We start from the raw sequence: 18,156 nt of genomic DNA on the forward strand, positions 1-18,156 counted from the left end.
ATGTTGTAATATTTTGTTAATTGTGCTTTGACAAACAGTATTTAGTGTTATTTTTTTCTGATTGGTTTGACGGTTTCATTGACTGATGCTTCTTAGAGGTTTTCTGCAACACCAAAAAAAAAAAAAAAAAAAAAGCCACATTTGCGCCACATTATTGGCTCAATGTAGAAGAAACTTACAGCTCAAACAGCAGTAAATATTACACTACAGATGTTACACTACAAAACATACTTACACAGCTTTCATTATTCAAAACTCCTGACTGGGAATAGTTATTAAAAATTGATAACATAGTGACTCAATTATATCAGCAAACACCTGTCATGTTTACTGATGTGTTCTGCATGACCGACTTCATTCCCTTGACAATTATGAGGACACATGATTGTGGAATCTGACCGATGATTGCAATCAGGTCTAATAAGCACAATTAGACAATTGTGTGATGGTCTGTGGAAAAACAAAAAACACGTCACTGTGGCAGAAAAACAGCCAGAAATGGCAAAAAATAATTTTTTTTGTTAATAATACAGTCTCATTTATTAATAAAATAATATGGAAATATTTTTATTTAGGCTACTTTCTAACATTGGGCTTCATTTATCAAGCTTTTGTTTATTTCTTACTCACGTTGTGTGTAAATTTTTGCGTAAGCCAAACTAAACTAAAAATTTCCATTTGATTTACGAAGGTTTCAGAAAACACTGATTTTCTTTGTAGTCCTGTGTGTATGTTGATGAATGCCAATCACCCGTAAATAACTGGATGCGTGCACAGCACGGCTGATTTGCATTTGGTAATGCTCACAAAACTCCATAAAAGGCAAAACTCACACAGCTGAAATGACAAGTAAATGGCAGCACTTTGAAAAGGCCCAAATCTGGAGCTGAAATACAGAAAAAGGTGAATTAGATGTGAATTATGTGAAGTGAAAAGAAAGTCTACTGTACCCAGGTGATTATGGACACCGCACACATCACACAGGGAAGGAATATGAGTGTCATAGGAAGCCCGATGATAGTACATTAGGGAGAATATGGCACATTACAGCTTGAGACATACCAGATCTGTCACTTATCAGTCACTTGGCTCTTAACAAAAAAAAAAAAAAAAAAAAACGGAACCGAAGCTTGAGACCGTCCTCCTTTTATAGACCAGCATTCTTAATTGAATGACTGGTCTTATTTGTCTTAATTTATGGATATATGTTTACTTTCTTTCTTTTTTCATATTTAATATTTCTTTTGTTAATGCCTTCAGTGTGAAACGACTGTGTTACAAAAGTTTTATTAACAAAAGTGTGTGTAACTTATGTATGTAAGTGATTTAAACTTGACAGAGTAATCCATATATAAAGGTGCAGTAACTCTTTGGGTTTTATATGATTTCAAGCCGATTAGCTGAGGTTTACATTAGTTTGACTTTTTATGCATAAATTTACACACACTCAGGAGCACAAGTAGGAATACAATAAATCCATTTGTATCCAGCTTGATTAAAGAGGCCCATTGCCTTGGCTGTCTGCCTGCAAAGGTTATGTTTGGTAAAAAGCCAGTTTAACAAATGCAGTCAGTCTGCCTAAAGATGTCTAAACCCCTGTTTTGTGTAGTTTTTGAATAGCTACATGGCATAGCAAAATGGACATATGCCTAATATTCAGACTGTAATCAGATGCTCTGAAAATCACATCATCATCAAAACAAAGAAGAGCACTTATACATTCTGTACAGAGGACAGATGAAAAAAGAAATTACAAGAAATTAATTACAAGAAATGAACTATTGTTTAACAATGAATGATGTTGATGAAGAAAGTGATAACTTGTCTCCATATGTAAACTTATAATTATTTTAAAATTTTCTGTAAATACATTTGGCTTTAAATGTAGAACTAGTTGGAACTGGAATGAAATCTTTAAATGTAATTTTCTCCATTTTCAATTTTGGAGGTAAATGCTAGAACTTTACTTCTGATCGAAATACGTGCAGAGGCATATTTCAGTTCAGGAAAGTCTGTAGTTTTCAGGACTATATATAGTAGAAAACATTTTGACCACGTGAAAGGTTTTCCCAGACCACCACGCAATTATGTAAAAATTGCAACTTTTGTAAAAACTGTTCTTCCTTCTGCAGCCTCTCTACAAGTAAGCATTACGCCCGCGCAAGGAGAAGTCAGCGTCGGAGAGTCCAAGTTCTTTTTGTGTGAAGGTACATTTGCACTTTTTTCCCTGACAACATTTTCTTGATTTTTTTGTTCTCTAAAAGTACTATTCAGATGGGATAAGCTTTCTTGATATAATGACGTCTCTAATAGTTGTGATCAGTTTGCCCAGGATAAGTGCTAAATCCCAGAGATGCAAGTGTCTTCACGATGTACACATAGCCATCACGCTAAAAACTCCCTGCACAATATGTACACCTTAAATTAATTTGTTTGTTATAATGCGCATGTTAGTCGTGTTTGTTTATTAAAGGAACAAATGACCATAATGTGTCTTTAGGCTATGCCTGTGCTAGGAACTTTCCTAAAACCCCTGGATGTGTCACTTCAAGTCAAGTAAAGTTCATTTAAACTCGGGCAGTACTTTCGTTTTGGTTGTTTTATTTTGGTTTCAGCGGAAGATGTTAGAAAAGCGTGAACACTTCCTGGAGTGTCTTTACAGTGTAAAGGAAAACCTCGTTTCTCAAAGAATATAATGGAATCTTTAACAACATGTCAATTTGGATGGAATATACAGTATATATTACCTGGGATTATTTTTCCTGGTCAATTTATAGCATGTAAAATATGATGAAATCTTTCCTGGCGTGTTAAAAATGATGATGCATTCGACTAGAATTCAAATCCCAGAGATACTCTAGTAATAATTACATTATCGCTCCTCTTCATGTAAAACTAGTTCGATTTCAGCTTAAGTGAACTTTGTGCTACTCGTTGTCTCTCAGTGATTTTGCTGATCTCCATGTCTTGCATTTTGAACTCTGTAGCAGCAGCTCTGATAATTGCTCTGCTTAAATGAACCATCATCAAAGCTTTTGTCTTCTGGTTCAGTGATTTGGTGCTGTGGTAACCACAGATTTAAAATATTCTTTGCCAACAGGCATGGTTTACTCCCATTTCACGCTTTTCTGACACGTAGACATTCTGGCCACATTTGTTATAAACGAATGACGTTTATTACAGTTCATTGAGTTAAATAAAGCATGACGAATTGTGTTGGGTTTTAACGTCGTGTCTTTTGCTGTGTCGTAGTTGTCGGTGCAGTGAAGGGAATCGACTGGTTCTCACCGAGCGGCGAGAAGATCGAATCCAACAGGCAGGACATCACAGTGATCCGCAATGATGACACATCCTCTACGCTCACTATCTACAATGCTAACATTGAGAATGCCGGCACGTACAAGTGTGTAGCCACCAGCGGAGACCAGCAGGCTGAGGCCACAGTGAACGTGAAGATATACCGTAAGGCCAGATCGATTTTTCACTTCAACTCTCCTAGATCCAAAAACCCTTTCTCTCTACTCACTCGGTCTTCAAGAAAGACCCTTTTGACATGGCTATATTGTAAAATTTATCATATAATCCCCACTATAAATCATCCTCATCGCCAGTTATGTGCAGTATCAACTATATTAATAGAAATAGACACACAAATCCTCTCAGCTGGTTTGGGATCCTCCTGATAGCAGATGTGTGTGTACAGGTGGGAATTCAAATATGGAATGACTGGGAGGAAAATTACTTTTTCACTTCTTATTTATACAGTTAATCTTTTTGAACATTATCTCTATAATACAACAGTGATTTTTAAAATAAAACCACACATAAGGTTTCTTGCTGGAAAATTAATTTTAACACATTTCTAATGTTATATATAACCTCTAAAAAACGGATAACTATCAGTCAAACCTGCGGTGGAAAATCATTTTCTTTCAGTGTCCAAAAAAATATAAAAGCAGCCATAAAAGTGTTTTTATTTATTTATTTATTTTATTATTTTTATTTTACTGCCATCTAAAACTAAAACGAAATTGTCCATACAGCACATGATTAAATTTGATGGTATAGCCCAGTATTCACAGTAGTGCAGTACAAATCTTATTTATTTGTTATTTGAAAATAACTGTATTTGGCATTATAGCATGCTGAACATTTATGTAAAGCTTTTAGTGTCATATAATTGTGTATATTTGTTCTCCTGCAGAAAAGATTACCTTCAAAAACTCCACATCACCACAAGAGTTTACTGAGGGGGATGACGCCGTCATTGTATGTGATGTGATTAGCTCCCCACCACCCACTGTCATGTGGAAACACAAAAGGGCAAAAATCCAGTTTGATAAAGATGGTATGAACCAGTCTGTTTTTTTTTTTTCTTATTACTGCAATAATTTCTATTGATTGCATTTTTAATGTCACACTTAATGCCTTCGGTGCTATTTTTCTCCACTCACCAGTCATCAGGGAAACCAGCTGAGCTTTCTATTACTATTGTTTGTTCTATTATTTCCAAGTACTGAATAGACGCTGTTTTATTCTAAACCACTGAACCAGAGAAGATAACGCAGCCAATAATGAATTATTGACACAGACTATAATTCATGGCATGACTGATATTCTCTTAAATTAAGCTGTCACTACAATTAATTTTAATTACCTGGAAACCAGATAGGAATATTTTGACTCAGGTTGGTCAGTGTTTTTGTTCTTTTTTTTTTTTTTTTTTTTAAATCTGCTCTTACAGTTCGGTTCAAAATTTTGGACAACAACCACCTGCAGATAAGAGGGATCAGAAAGGCAGATGAAGGAGTGTACACCTGCGAGGCCCGCATTATGGCTCGAGGCGAGATTGACTTCCGTGATATCAGAGTCGTAGTGAACGGTGAGCTCTCAGTGCTTTTATTTGCGCTTTAAAAGGTTTGCGGTTTTGTGCTAAATTGCTGTTTGTCACATTCGGGTGCCACACTGTTCAACCCAGACACTCATTATAAACGATTTGGTCTGAACGGAGTAATTTACTGCTGAGTCTTCTATAAAAAATCTACAATAAACGTTGACCTGGCATAACAGAACACACAGACAAAGCAAAGCAAATACAAAAAAGACGAGAGTTTTCTGTTTAGCAATAAATGCTGTGTGTGTGCTCCATATATTAAATGTTTGCAGAGGCTGTTTTGTTTCAGTTTCATATTCTATTTCATAAGAGTGCAGAAGTCAGGCTCTTCATCTTTTTTTTCACATTATAGCTCAACAGTGGAAGACTATTACTCGAACACCCATTTCTAGCTGAACTGTTCAGTATATGCAGAATAATATTTATGGGTCACATTAGAATGAAAGCATTTTATAAGTGCAGCATTTTAAGAGGTATCACTAAACACATCCCACGAAAAGACATTTATAGTGGAAGCTTATATCTATACACCCTATGCTCTGCAGATTTCCATTGAAGCTCTGTGAGGAGAGTCACTATTGCTGTAAATAGTTGTAGAAATTCTTACAATGAAGCTCTGAACTGATATTGTGAAATAAACATGTTTTTTTAAACCTCCTGAAAGCTTGTGCTTAAGAGGTTTTATTTATCTAAAGCATTTACAAGTGTTAGATGCTACCTTATTGAAAAATACAAAAACACAAATGGAACAGAAACAATATAATGGTAAATCATTACAAAAATACCTATAATGACTTTTTAAATATTTACACTGAGGGCCGTAGTCAGAGTTGGCGAGTTCAGTCCAAAAGTTAACATCAGCATTTATACAGAGGAAGTTACTTATATTCAGAGTTTAATTACGCAGCTGCTTAAGATGATTTTCTGGGTGTGTCATTCATAATAAACAAATTTCCTGCAGGTACTTTATGCTTCCAAGGTTTCCAGATAAGACAATTTAAAAATTAAAAAAGAAAAATGATATGAAAGACAAATATGATATATGATATGTAAATGACAAGAAATACCAGGCATTGAAAAAATATCTAATAGGAGTCTAATAGAGTATTGCCGCATATACAGTCCTAGTTATAATGATCACATTAATCACTCCAAAGTTTAATTTAACAACATGGCTTCTACCCTCATTCACAGTTAAAAGATTAGCACTTGATCCAGCACATCCTATTATTTTGCTTTTTTTTTTTTTTTTAATATTGTGTTCTGACAGTTAGTCCTGCACAACTTCATGACGCCACAAGATACTAAATGGAGGTCATGAAATCACAATGTGTGCATGGGATAGAATCTATTTTTATCATGCTTTTAATTCCCTACTTGAGTTGTTGAATAATGCCAGTGCTTTTGTGAATTTGATGTGCTCTCCTGTAAAGAAAATGTGCCCATGTTTTGAAGGATAAGCTGAACGAGCACTCATCTGCTACACTTAAAGCTCACTTTAAAATATTTTCATGTTAATTTTTTATATTCTATTATATTTTAATCTATGCTTCTAATGGTATTCTGTAGTAGTTTTGTTTTCTGGGTATTTGTACAGCCTAAAACATGAATTTCAGTGTGGCATGTGGCAAGTCCCGGGTCAGAATCGTGCTTAACTGAGACACACCTTTGTTTTAACTTCCGAATAGTGCCTAAGTCTGTAGTTATGTAGTGATGTCTGCATACTGCAATTGTGGTATTAAATCCTTACCGCACATGCACAACTCATCCCTGAATACAGCTCTGAGGGAACACAATAATAAAAGGATTATCACTATATTCTGCATTTATCAGGTTCTTTCCCTTTCCCACAGTTGTTCCCACTATCAGAGTGCGACAAGCCGAGGTGAACGCCACCGCTGACATAAGCCATTCTGCCATGCTGGCCTGTGATGCAGACGGCTTCCCCGAACCCACAATCACATGGACGCGGTAAGCTCGTCTTCACCATCTCCCAGAATCCTCCTGATGAAAGAGGACTATTCATAAACCCCCCATCCAGCTTCCAGCCACTTCTCGCCGTGGCGGGTGTGTGTTCTGATTAAGAGATCAAAGGCAAGCAGAGAAATCCTCTGAATAAAAGTAAAGAACATTTGTGCACAACATGGTAGAGGGCAAGCAGGAGCACATCATTAGTAGTTTTGAAGCATGCTTATTCTCTTGGCAGCTTTCGTCTCCTGAATGGAGCTCCCTGGGGAGGTTGCAAGGGAAGTGTAAAAATCTGGTCCACAGTTTTCTGATGGGGGTTGTGTTGTGTTTAGTGCTTATTTGATGATTGGGTGATGGGTGGGCCAAGAACGTGCTGCCTGGTCCCCAAAGCCCTCATTTCTTCCTTTTTACCACAAAAAAAAAATAAAAAAAGAGGATTGCTTTTATTTCAAGTGACTTCAAGACTAGGAAACAAATGTATTTTTTTTATTAAAGCAAATGCTGAAAATTCTCTGAGGATTCTTTAAGTCTATTCAGCATGTTATGCTTTTGGCTGCGTATTGAGATATTATATTCAATAGTTCTCTCAGGAGTGAGGTTCTTCTGGAGAGTGGGGATAAGTACAGCTTCAATGAAGATGGCTCAGAGATCACAATAATGGATGTGAAGAAGCTGGATGAAGGAGATTACACCTGCATTGCTAGGAACAAAGCTGGGACGAGTGAAGAAGAAGTCAGCCTCAGAGTTTTTGGTAACTATTTGCACTTCTCAAAGTTGACGTCAGGGACTTTACCTTCAGTTGAAATTTCTCTAACCTTAAAATTGTGTGTTGTTAGTGAAACCCAAAATCACATACTTGGAAAACCAGACCACTACAGAGATGGAGGAGCAGATCAGGTTGACGTGCGAAGCCACAGGAGACCCAACACCCAGCATCACGTGGAGCTTCGGTACACACGTCTTTGCCGAAGGAGAACAGGTATTCGCCCTTTCTTCTGCTGGTCTTTGATGAATTCTCAGTAAGACCAAGAGCCAGCGTAGTTGTCTTTCATCTCTACTTAAAATGCATGTAGTATAACTGAGGTTGGAGCTGCCTTTGGCTGTTTTACACATAAGATTTGTTTCTGTCTACAGGAGCATCTAAAGAGGATTTATCAGGTATGAGATCAGAGCAGCAGGTACAGTAACTCGAATCTCTAGAAAGCCGACCGAAATCATCCTAGCTGTTTCATTAATCCCAGATTTGGGCCAGAACACCGATAGCTATCAGTCAAGGCGTCTGCTAAAGTTACTGCCTGCTGCTGAAATTCATTTTCTTCCACTGTCCTAAAGCCAAAATCTTATCAGGGATTATGGGATGAAAATTAAAAAGATATGTATGTAAAGGTTTTGTCATTGCAGCAGCCTCCACAATAGAACAGTGGTGACTGAAACTGTTGCTAAACCCGGACTCAGTTTTAAATCTGAAGCGAACCAATTGCATGGCACTTGAAGTCTTTTTGTGGCACCATTAATACAGGGTCGATATGACTTACCTAGTGCTTTTTTTTCCCCCAGATCTGTCCCCATCATCATTCCCATCATGCAGTCATGTGTTTGTAGGATGTCATTTAGACAAGTGGCTGAATTTGCACCATTTTTATCAGGCTGTGTGGACACACAGGGCACATTGTGCTCATAGTGAAAAGAAAAATAATTAGCAGTGGTTTATTTATTTATTTATTTAGGCATTGCTATTTGCTGGTTGGATTTTTTTTTTTTTCCTGCCACAAAAGTATCTGGTTTTGCAATGAGCATGGAATAAAAAAGTTAACTGCAAAAGGCAAGTGGCCATCTCACTGCTAATTATTTTGCTGAATGTGTCACTCCTCTGTGGTCTTTTAAGCTCGCCATCCAAACTACGCACTACACCTACACAGTTGGTGGAAGTGGTGCTGCTCGCTGAAGCACTCATCATCAGCCGGTTTGGTGGAAAATGAAGCATTATTCTCTCAGCGTGATTTCAGTGTCTCAGCTCATGTCGAACCCTGTGCACACTAACACAGCTTCCTTCCAGAGTTTCTCATAAGTAATATGACGTGCATATGAAATGGATTTTTATGATGGTCTTTTAAAACTGTCTGAAAGCTCTGCATGATGCATGTGATTGCCTGTTCACTCAGCTTTAAAAAAAAAAAAAAAAAACCACGTCTGGGTACACTTTTGCACAAAAATGACCTGTCAGACATCTCCTGTTTTTTTTTTTCTTCCATCTTTTTAAAACGGATATTCTTCTCTCCCTCCAGGAGACCTCCAGCTCGTATCTCATCAGCTGTATTTGTGCTATTTGGTGCAATAAATGAGATGGTTTATAACTCTGTCGTATTTCTCCAGCCCTAGCCCAGTTAACAAGGGTGCCTGACAAATGAGAGGGCTGTAAAGGCAGTAGGCTTGAAGAATTCTGGAGCAATAAAGCCTTGAGTATATGCATCAAGAGCCAGAGGAAACTGGGTTTCTGTATGTGAACAAGTACTAATACGTGAGCCACTTTCTCCTGGGTGTTTTTTTTCCTCCTATCTCTGCTCTGCCCCTCTGAGTCAACTTTTCCATGACTCACCTGTAAAACAGATTAGCGCCCGAAGTCAGACACATGGCATTAAATATTAAATTTAACCAGAGATGGAGATAGCTCTGAAAAGAGAGAGACATGTTTAAATTATGCCTTTGAAAAGAGCAAGACACACAGAAATGATATTTCAGTAGCTCCAAGGTGCTGTAGTTCCTGTGGGCTTTTTTTTTTTGTTGCCATCAGATATCTTCTTGGGTAAGTGGCTCATAGAGCAGCCCATGGTTTCAGCAGATGCAGTGAATGTTCAGATTATTCTTGTCCGCTGTTGTGGATCAGTCGGTCTGTCCACTTACACCAATGTTGTAACAGTCAGAACAGTCCAGAAGGAAGAAGGGATCCTCTTCCACTGGTCTCTCTGATGAAATACAGTTATTGATCCAGTTCCTCCTCTGCTTCTGACATCCACTCTGCAGTGTGCAATATTTCTTGCCCCTCAGAAGCAACCCCCACATCACTGGGAATGCATGAATGCGTCTCTCCCCTCATACAAGATGATTGATGATGGTATCCACATCTGCATGCAAGCTTCCTGAACATTCTTGATTTTCTTTCGCACCTTGTTAAATCTCATGTAGGTTTTCTTCCTCACTGTGCTCTTGTACTGATTTCATATTTCATGCTTGTTTACAGACGTCTTTGTGATGCCCAGACGGTGCTGTCTGTTCCTCTCATTAATTCAGTTTTTCTGTACATGACTGAATTTATGGAAAACTCCCATCCATATCTCAGTCCAATTTAACAAATACCCTCATAAGAAGTGCATTAGGGTTATATGTGCACACATGGATCCTCTAACATGCTGTACTGTAATGAGCTGTTGTCATTTTACATGACAAAGGTCTCATGCAGGGACTGAAAGGAATGTTTATTCATTCATCAGCTTTAACTGCTTTATCCTGGTAAGGGTTGGTTTGAATATGCTGTCTATCCTGGAAAGGCAGAAATACATCCTGGATGGGATTCCACACACTTTCACACACACAGTCATGTCTAGGGGCAATTTAGCATAGCCAATCCACCTACTGGTATATTTTTGGAAGGTAGAAGGAAACCAGAGATCCCGGAGGAAACCCACTCAGACATGGGAGAACATGTGAAACTCCACACAGACAGGCAACACTACTCACAGCACCACTGTGCCATGATTCATAATGAACATACAGAAATGTAGCAGACTTAGTATAATACCTTTTTTAAGTATCCTAAGTAAATATTCTAGTATAATGAATGTACCATGTACTACCATGTGTAAAGTCGGTTTTACACTATGCAGTTCTAACTTGTCACACACTATCAGATGATCCCACTAAGAATTCTGGAACAGACTGTATGATAACGAGTTCTTCATGGCAGATTAAATGATAAAGATAGCTACTGTGTTCTGCTGTACTGAGTGCGCGGCGACAGCACAGGTTTGTAGCTCTTCAGCTGGAAAGCATAAAAATAGTTTCACATTGTCATAATAGAAAATAAAGTCTATGAACAGAGCATTTGTGTGATAATTAGCTAGCTACACACCTGGAAGCTGTAATTCATCCTCTGTATCTTTCCATGTTGTGTCCCTTTTTGTCCTGTCATGGTATAACTACGATGAGACATTCTGTTTGCTGTTCCAACTAAACAAACTGCTCTTCTTTTAAATCCAGTAGGTTTTGTTTGTTTTGTCTTCGCCACTACCCTGTTTATAGCTGTCCCGTGAGTTTTGTGTAATCCTATGCTGTCCTCCTATTGGTAGATTTTAGACAAGTGTCGCAGCAGCGGGCACACTGAGATTGTGTTTGTGCCTGTGACAGCAAAATCGGGCCGTATATTGTACATTGTAAAACCGACCAAAATTGGGGTAACAATTATACTTGCAAGTAAACTTATTTTTGAATTTGAAGTGGTTACAGTTGGAGTTTACTTTACTAGCCACATATATGGTAATGACTGTACTACATATTAGCTTAAAAGCAGTTTTTTTGGGGGGGGGTTAGCTAGGGGCACGGTGGAATGGTGGGTAGCGTTGCCATCGCAGTACAAGGATCCCCTGTTCGTGGGTAGCATCACAGTACAAGGATCCCCGCTTCGATCCTGAGCTTGGGTTACTATCTGTGTGGAGTTTCTATGCATGATCTCCCTTTATTCACGTGGGTTTCCTCGGGCTTCTCCAGTTTCCTCTCACTCTCTTAAAAAAAAAAAAAAAAACATGCATGTCGGCTGACTGGCTATGCTAAATTGGCGCTAGATATGACTGAGTGTGTGATTGTGTGTGTGCTCTGCATGATGCATGTGATTGCCTGTCTCCGATGGACTGGCGTCCCATCCAGGATGAATTCTCCTGTCTTGCACCCACTGTTACCGGGATCGGCACTGGAACCACTGAGATCCTGCCCAGGATAAAGCGGTTACTTAAAGTACACTTTACTTAAAGCTAATTTAACATGAAACATGAAATATTATTATTTGTACACCTAAAAAGTAAACTACCAGCATTTTATTTGGCACCCACTTCTCTTCAAGTATACTTTCAAGTCAGTATAGACGTGCTAGTATGAGAAACTTAAACTGTGCCTTTAGTATACTTCTGGAAAGTGGAAAACTTTACCTAATTCCTAAATCTATGACACACTATTAAAGACGGAATTACTAACTAAACTAGATAAATCACATTCAACATGTATGTCTGTTCCAAGGTGGCTAGCTAGCAATTCTGCATAACAAAGTCTTTATTGTTAACTCACTGAATTTGCTACCATACGTAGCTGAAACAACAAATGAATTTAAATTAGTAGATTAAGCCATGGAAGAATAGGAAAACGCAAAAGGATAACATTTTTGCTAGCTAATGGAAGCATTTAAATTAGAACTAGTGGGGGAATCAATGAATAATTATAATTATAAAATAATTATACATTGATTAAAATAATTATAAGAATTATAACGCAGCTCTGTTGAATTCTCAAATCTGATTGGTCAGATTGGTCTTATTAACTTAAAAAAGAGAGAAAAAATGGTGCTGGTGAGTTTTATGTTATAAAGTAAATGTGAAATATCCTGTTATAATGTAAGTAATGGCACAAACAACAATTTGTCATTTTTTGTTTAATAAAAATTTAATTTTTAATTAACACTTCTGGATAAGAAAATAATCAGCTTTGGAGTGGTGATGCATTACACCATCCTGTCATTGATTATTGTTCTATAAGATGCCTGGATGTGTTACTTAAAAATGTGTGTAGCATAAACGTACCCATGCTACTGTTTTACCTTTTGTGTCCATGTCATCTATATGGGTTTACAAGGTTAAGGACTTTTTTTGTTGTTGTTGTTGTTGTTATCTGTAGGCTTTAGCCTCAGTATTTATCCTGTTTGCATTATTTTCAGACTTATACTGGAGATCTTTTTTTCTCTGTTCCTTAAAAACTTGTCATATGTAGCACCCAGGTTAGAAGAGGGTCAGTTAGCGGCTGTGAATGGCTTACCTGATACACAGCTCTACATACTGTATGTGGCTCTCGGCTCTCTCGGGATGTAGTTTGCGACATGAAAGCCACACGAGTACCAGCCTCAGATCGCCATTATCATAACAAGCTTGTTTTTTTAGTGACCGTGCCACCATTTATGCGAACGTGATTTAGATTGTGTAGATCTGCATCTTCATACATGAAACATATCCCATTTGCAATGGCCGTAATTGGAATGCAGCTTTGCTTGAGTATTGATTTTCATCACACTTGCTTGTAACCTTGGCTGTTCATCCCATTCCATTGTTTTAACCTATATTATAACATTAGCATGCCTTTGTTTCTTTGTATTTGTATCTGAAGTGAAAAAAATACCTTGACAAAATGAGAAAAACGGGAAAATTTTGCCAGTTTTCTTTTTAATTGAAATGTTCAACCTCAAGAACACTTAACCTTTTCTACAGACTGTTAATTGTTTATGCTTTGCTGCAAATGTTAATAAGGCAAGGTAGAACAGAAAAACACAAAATTATATAATTGGCCTTGCTTAAGATTTTCCTTTCTTTTTTTTGGCACTTGGGTTTTTCTTTTTTTTTTATCATGAGTATATCTTGCGGGACTAATTTAGTGAAATATTCTATGCCAGTGGTCATTTTTTTTTTCCTGGCTTGCATGCTGTAACGATGACTGAGGATCCATTTTAAAAGACTGCCTCTTTTTGTTGTCATTCTGTCTCTCTGTTCTCTGCAGGCATCTTGGACTCGACCCGAACAACACAAGGTATAGCTTCTATACCCTCAACTCCAAAAACATAAACTAGGCACGGATTCTGTATGACCCATTTCCATTTCCTGTCTTTGCACTGTAGATATGTGGAACAGATTGAGTTTTACTTGGTTTTATACTGGGTTTGGTTTGTAAGAAACAAACTAATTGTAATAATGTTTGGTTATGTTTTTTATGTGAATGTGATAAAGCAACATTTCTCTAATTAACTTAACATGTAAAGAAATCTTTCAGTTTGGTTCAAATATGCCCTTTTACTTGACTTATTTCTTCAGGAATTTGACGGGTGCCCTTTTATCTGAATATTTAATGTTTTTTGTGGTTCCTCTTGCAAAATACTTTTTATTTTCTAGAACATTTCTTCCAGCAAAGCAGTGCAATTGTGGAACAACCAACAGCATGTGCAATGGCTAATGGCTGGCCTGCATTATTAACAAGGCTTCTCGGCTGAAAACTATGGCCATGAAACATTAATATGCCACTGTTCTCACATTGCAAATGAATAACTAGAGCTTTATGTCTGAGAAGAATGGGAGATACGGCGCACTGAATACAGCGACTGGCCTGCCTTGCTGCCTTGTGTGGTCACCGAGCTAGACCAGTGACTTGAGGGTCAGGGGTCACGGCCCGGCCACTCCTGGAAACAACAGGAAGCAGACTGGGCAGTGCTCAGCTTTCCCATTAGGGGATAGATTGAATTATGTTGCGCATAGCAGATGGGGAAGCTGCTGATCTCTGGCTAAAAAGGGACTGTGCATTATGTAAGTGTGACTGACTCTGGAGACAGCAGTGGCATAATGAAAGTCCCAGACACACCTCTTCGACTGGAATCCTTCACAAATAGAGCTGTCACCGTGGATTGTTGCAGCATACAGCTGCAGTACAGTAATAGAGAGAGAAAGCTAGCTTAGACGCATATATATTGTGAAATATCGATATGCTACTTGAGGAATGGCAGTGATTTTAGTACTTTCAACGCTGTACAGCTTGAGATTTATGTTTATGTGTTTGTGTTTGGCTGAACGACGGTATGAGAGACTGAGAATTTGTGTCATCTTGTAGAAGACATATTCACCTAGTGCACTTCCTTTTCAGTCCTGTGAATAACATGCACCAAATCTCCTCTCTCTCCCGTTTTATGCTCTACCATTTAGAGCCGAGTCGGTTTTCAGCCTTCCTTGTAATCATCATACTACAGGACTGTCCAAACTTTTTTCAAACAGGACCAGATTAGACCACATCAGTATACCTGAGGGCCAGTCACCAAAATATCATTTTAGAGCTCCAATGTAGTGAATTTAATTTTAGTGGAATAACTGCAGCTGCACTTTTTTCCAAGACAAATGACATTGACCACTTTAGTTAAGGACTCTTTCAAGAATTTACAAAAGGTTTTTCATGTTTAGTGGTTGGAAGCATCGCCACTTATTAGCTCTAGTAATCTGATAAAAAGATTAAAAAGTTGCTTCTGCCTGGGTAGCTTCTCTAGGTTCTCTGCCCTCTCATCCTCTGAATATTTTTTTGAATTGCCCATGATTTGTTTCATAATTTCTCATGATATTAAATTCCTTAATTACCGCAACAGTCTCTTGACATGAGACACGTGCATTTGCAATGGCAAAGTATCACTGAAAAAGTATCTCTCTTTTGAAATCGTCACTTCTCACTGTTAACTTTGCACTTTCTGTATGTAGCCATGACTAAATATGATTCAATAAATTAATTTGCAGGTGTAGTCAGAGAAAAAAAGGCTCTTGCAATTTATCTGTGTTAACACAGTCTGCTGCCACTGTCAGGCAGAAGGAAAAATTGCAGCATGTTGGCCGGCGGGCCACCCATCATGCATTCTAAGAGAGAAGGCGCAGGCCAGTTAACATCACTCCATGGACCGCGTTTGGCATTGGGGACGGACTTTGGACACCCCTTTATATTAAGCATGCTTGTTACAGTGTCACGGTTTTACAGTTAGTCATGGTGTATGATTTACCTCACCATTAATAAAGTACAGATTAAATACAGATTAAAATGCATTTGTGTATATTACCAACTACCTGTTCATTTTTTTACCCAATCGACTACAATGGTTTTGTGACTTTTCAAAGATTGTGCAGCCCTCACTCTCTGGATCCCTCCTACATCATACTACATGAGCCTTTGTTTCTAGCTGCAGGGGATGTAGACTGCACTGAAGACGCTTTTGCAGTGTAATCTGCTACTGCTGTAAACGTGGTACAGTGCTGCTTCTGCTGCCACTCCTAGCACGTTTATAGCTTTATCATACACAACAGCTATCAAATGCACAGAAGAGCATGACAGTGCTGACCACAACTAAAAGAAACAACCATCTCTTTTGGCTAAGCAGACTATTTTTATTTTGGTTCAGGCTTTCCTCACAGCCACTCTCTTTCAGCTTATAATGTGGTAATAAATACTGATAATATAAGAGATTTTATGGAAAAAGGTCTCAGAAACAAAAAAGAAAGAATTATTAGGGGAACTGGGTTTTTTTTTTTTGGGATGTGCAAACAAACCTTTGTACGAAGGATTCATAACAATGTTTCCCCCTTTAATTTTCAGCATCAGCTTGTGTGTTTTCAAATGATTCATTAATACTGTGAAACTGTGATTTTTCATGCTAGGTTATTAAGATTTCAAACTGTAAAACCCCTAGTCATAACGCCTGCACAGTTTTTGGAGGCTGGTTTACTTTCCAAGTGTGTTAGAGTCAGGAATTTAAATGCTGACTACATCTCATTGAGATTCATAAAAAAATCTCCATGCTAAAAGAAATCACAAGTGTGGGATGTTGGGTTGTGTGCGTACGCCTGTCGTGACGCACCACAGTGAGCCCTAAGTGGATTGGGTCTGCTGAATTCGCACGACTCTAGAACGGTTCCCTAAGTTACACTCTGCATTATTGATGGGTTCTGCTTCCTGCTTGCACCCCCCCACATACCTACCCACTTTTATTTATATCTGCCTCTTGCACCCTGTCACTGCTTATGCCTTTTCAGGGTGCCTTCACCTTGACACTTAGGGCTTTTCAGGCAATAACTAAGCAGCTCAGGTTTCTGTCATAGCACCTACACAGAAGTTTGATGTTCAGCTACTGACAAGCTACTATGTACACTCACCGGGCCACATTAATAGGAACACCTGTACCTCTGCTCAGTCATGCAATTATCCAATCAGCCAATCATGGGTCATCAGCACAGTGCATAAAATCATGCAGATATAGGTCAAGAGCTTCAGTTGATGTTCACATCACACATCAGAAAGGGCGATTTTGACTGTCGCATGTTGATGTCAGATGGGCTGGTTTGAGTTTTAGAACAAAATTGTTGATGTCTTGGGTTTTCATCACAACAGTATCTAGAGTTTACACAGAATGGTGCGAAAAACAAAAAACATCTGTTCTGAGGGTGGACATACCTGATTGGTGAGCAAAGTCAAAGGAGAATTGCTAGACCTGTTTGAGCTGATAGGAAGTCTAACTTAAATAAGCACTCTTTACAACCGCGGTGAGCAGAAAGGCATCAGAACTGACAACGCGTTTAACCTAGAGGTGAATGGGCTACAACAGCAGAAGCCCACATCAGACTCCAATCCTGCCAGCCAGGAACAGGAATCTGAGGTTAAACTGGGCACAAAACTGGACAGTTGAAGATTGTAAAAACACATTTTGCTTATTGGTTGATTGTACAATGGCATGAATAAGCAGATGTACAGGTTTACCAATTAAAGTGGCCAGTGAGAGTACAGGGAATAATATTGTGTTAGTTTGAAAGTATGTAGAGTGAATTTGACCCTGTGCTTGTCTCTGTGTCTCTGTAGAGTGAAGATGGGAGTGTGGTGGCTCGCAGTGACGCTCGTGTCTCCTCTCTGACGCTAAAGTACGTCCAGTACACCGACGCTGGACAGTATCTCTGCACGGCCAGCAACGCCGTTGGCCAGAGCTCCCAGTCCACGTTCTTAGAAGTGCGCTGTAAGATCTCATTACCTTAATATTTTTATTTCTACACTGCCCTGTTACTTCAGTGATGTCCTACATTGCAGTTTTGAGGGTCTCTGTAACAGCAGTTTGTTCTCTGTTTTATGTGATGAGGCCAAAATCCTCCTCATGCACCACCACCACCACCACTGCCAGTATACCTGCATTCACACCTGCATTTTATTGCACAATAACATTTTACTACTCAGCTCTTCTTACATAAATACTGAAAGTATGATGTGCTTCAATCTTATGCAGTTTGTATTGTTATAGGGTTCTCAAAGTATTTGTAGTCCTTTAACTGTAAAATACTCCCTCAATACAGATTTATGTCACAAGCATTATTTAAATGTGTATAATAATATTTTATCTATTTATTGGAGTCATAGAGCTTTCTAATCCTGAACTTTCCACCAACAAAACACATTAGGTTCAAGTTGACATTATTTATTGGCTAACTTGT

General features: G+C 38.4%; 1 protein-coding gene across 4 annotated transcripts in view; it reads left to right on the top strand.

Moving 5' to 3' along the window:
- Positions 1–18,156, top strand: part of ncam1b (neural cell adhesion molecule 1b) — a 94,327-nt gene that overhangs the window by 41,325 nt on the left and 34,846 nt on the right. For 2 of the 4 annotated variants that reach the window (XM_026924370.3, XM_053239954.1), the window contains exons 2-11: positions 2,133–2,207; positions 3,253–3,462; positions 4,205–4,348; positions 4,745–4,882; positions 6,748–6,865; positions 7,444–7,613; positions 7,699–7,841; positions 7,997–8,020; positions 13,667–13,696; positions 17,537–17,687. In XM_026924370.3, coding sequence (XP_026780171.1) covers positions 2,133–2,207; positions 3,253–3,462; positions 4,205–4,348; positions 4,745–4,882; positions 6,748–6,865; positions 7,444–7,613; positions 7,699–7,841; positions 7,997–8,020; positions 13,667–13,696; positions 17,537–17,687 — 1,203 coding nt within the window. The remainder of the gene's footprint in view (positions 1–2,132; positions 2,208–3,252; positions 3,463–4,204; positions 4,349–4,744; positions 4,883–6,747; positions 6,866–7,443; positions 7,614–7,698; positions 7,842–7,996; positions 8,021–13,666; positions 13,697–17,536; positions 17,688–18,156) is intronic. The other 2 variants (XM_026924372.3, XM_026924374.3) reach the window with 2 other exon arrangements.

The sequence above is a fragment of the Pangasianodon hypophthalmus genome, chromosome 14 (genome assembly GCF_027358585.1).
Source record: "Pangasianodon hypophthalmus isolate fPanHyp1 chromosome 14, fPanHyp1.pri, whole genome shotgun sequence".
NCBI classification, from domain to species: domain Eukaryota; kingdom Metazoa; phylum Chordata; class Actinopteri; order Siluriformes; family Pangasiidae; genus Pangasianodon; species Pangasianodon hypophthalmus.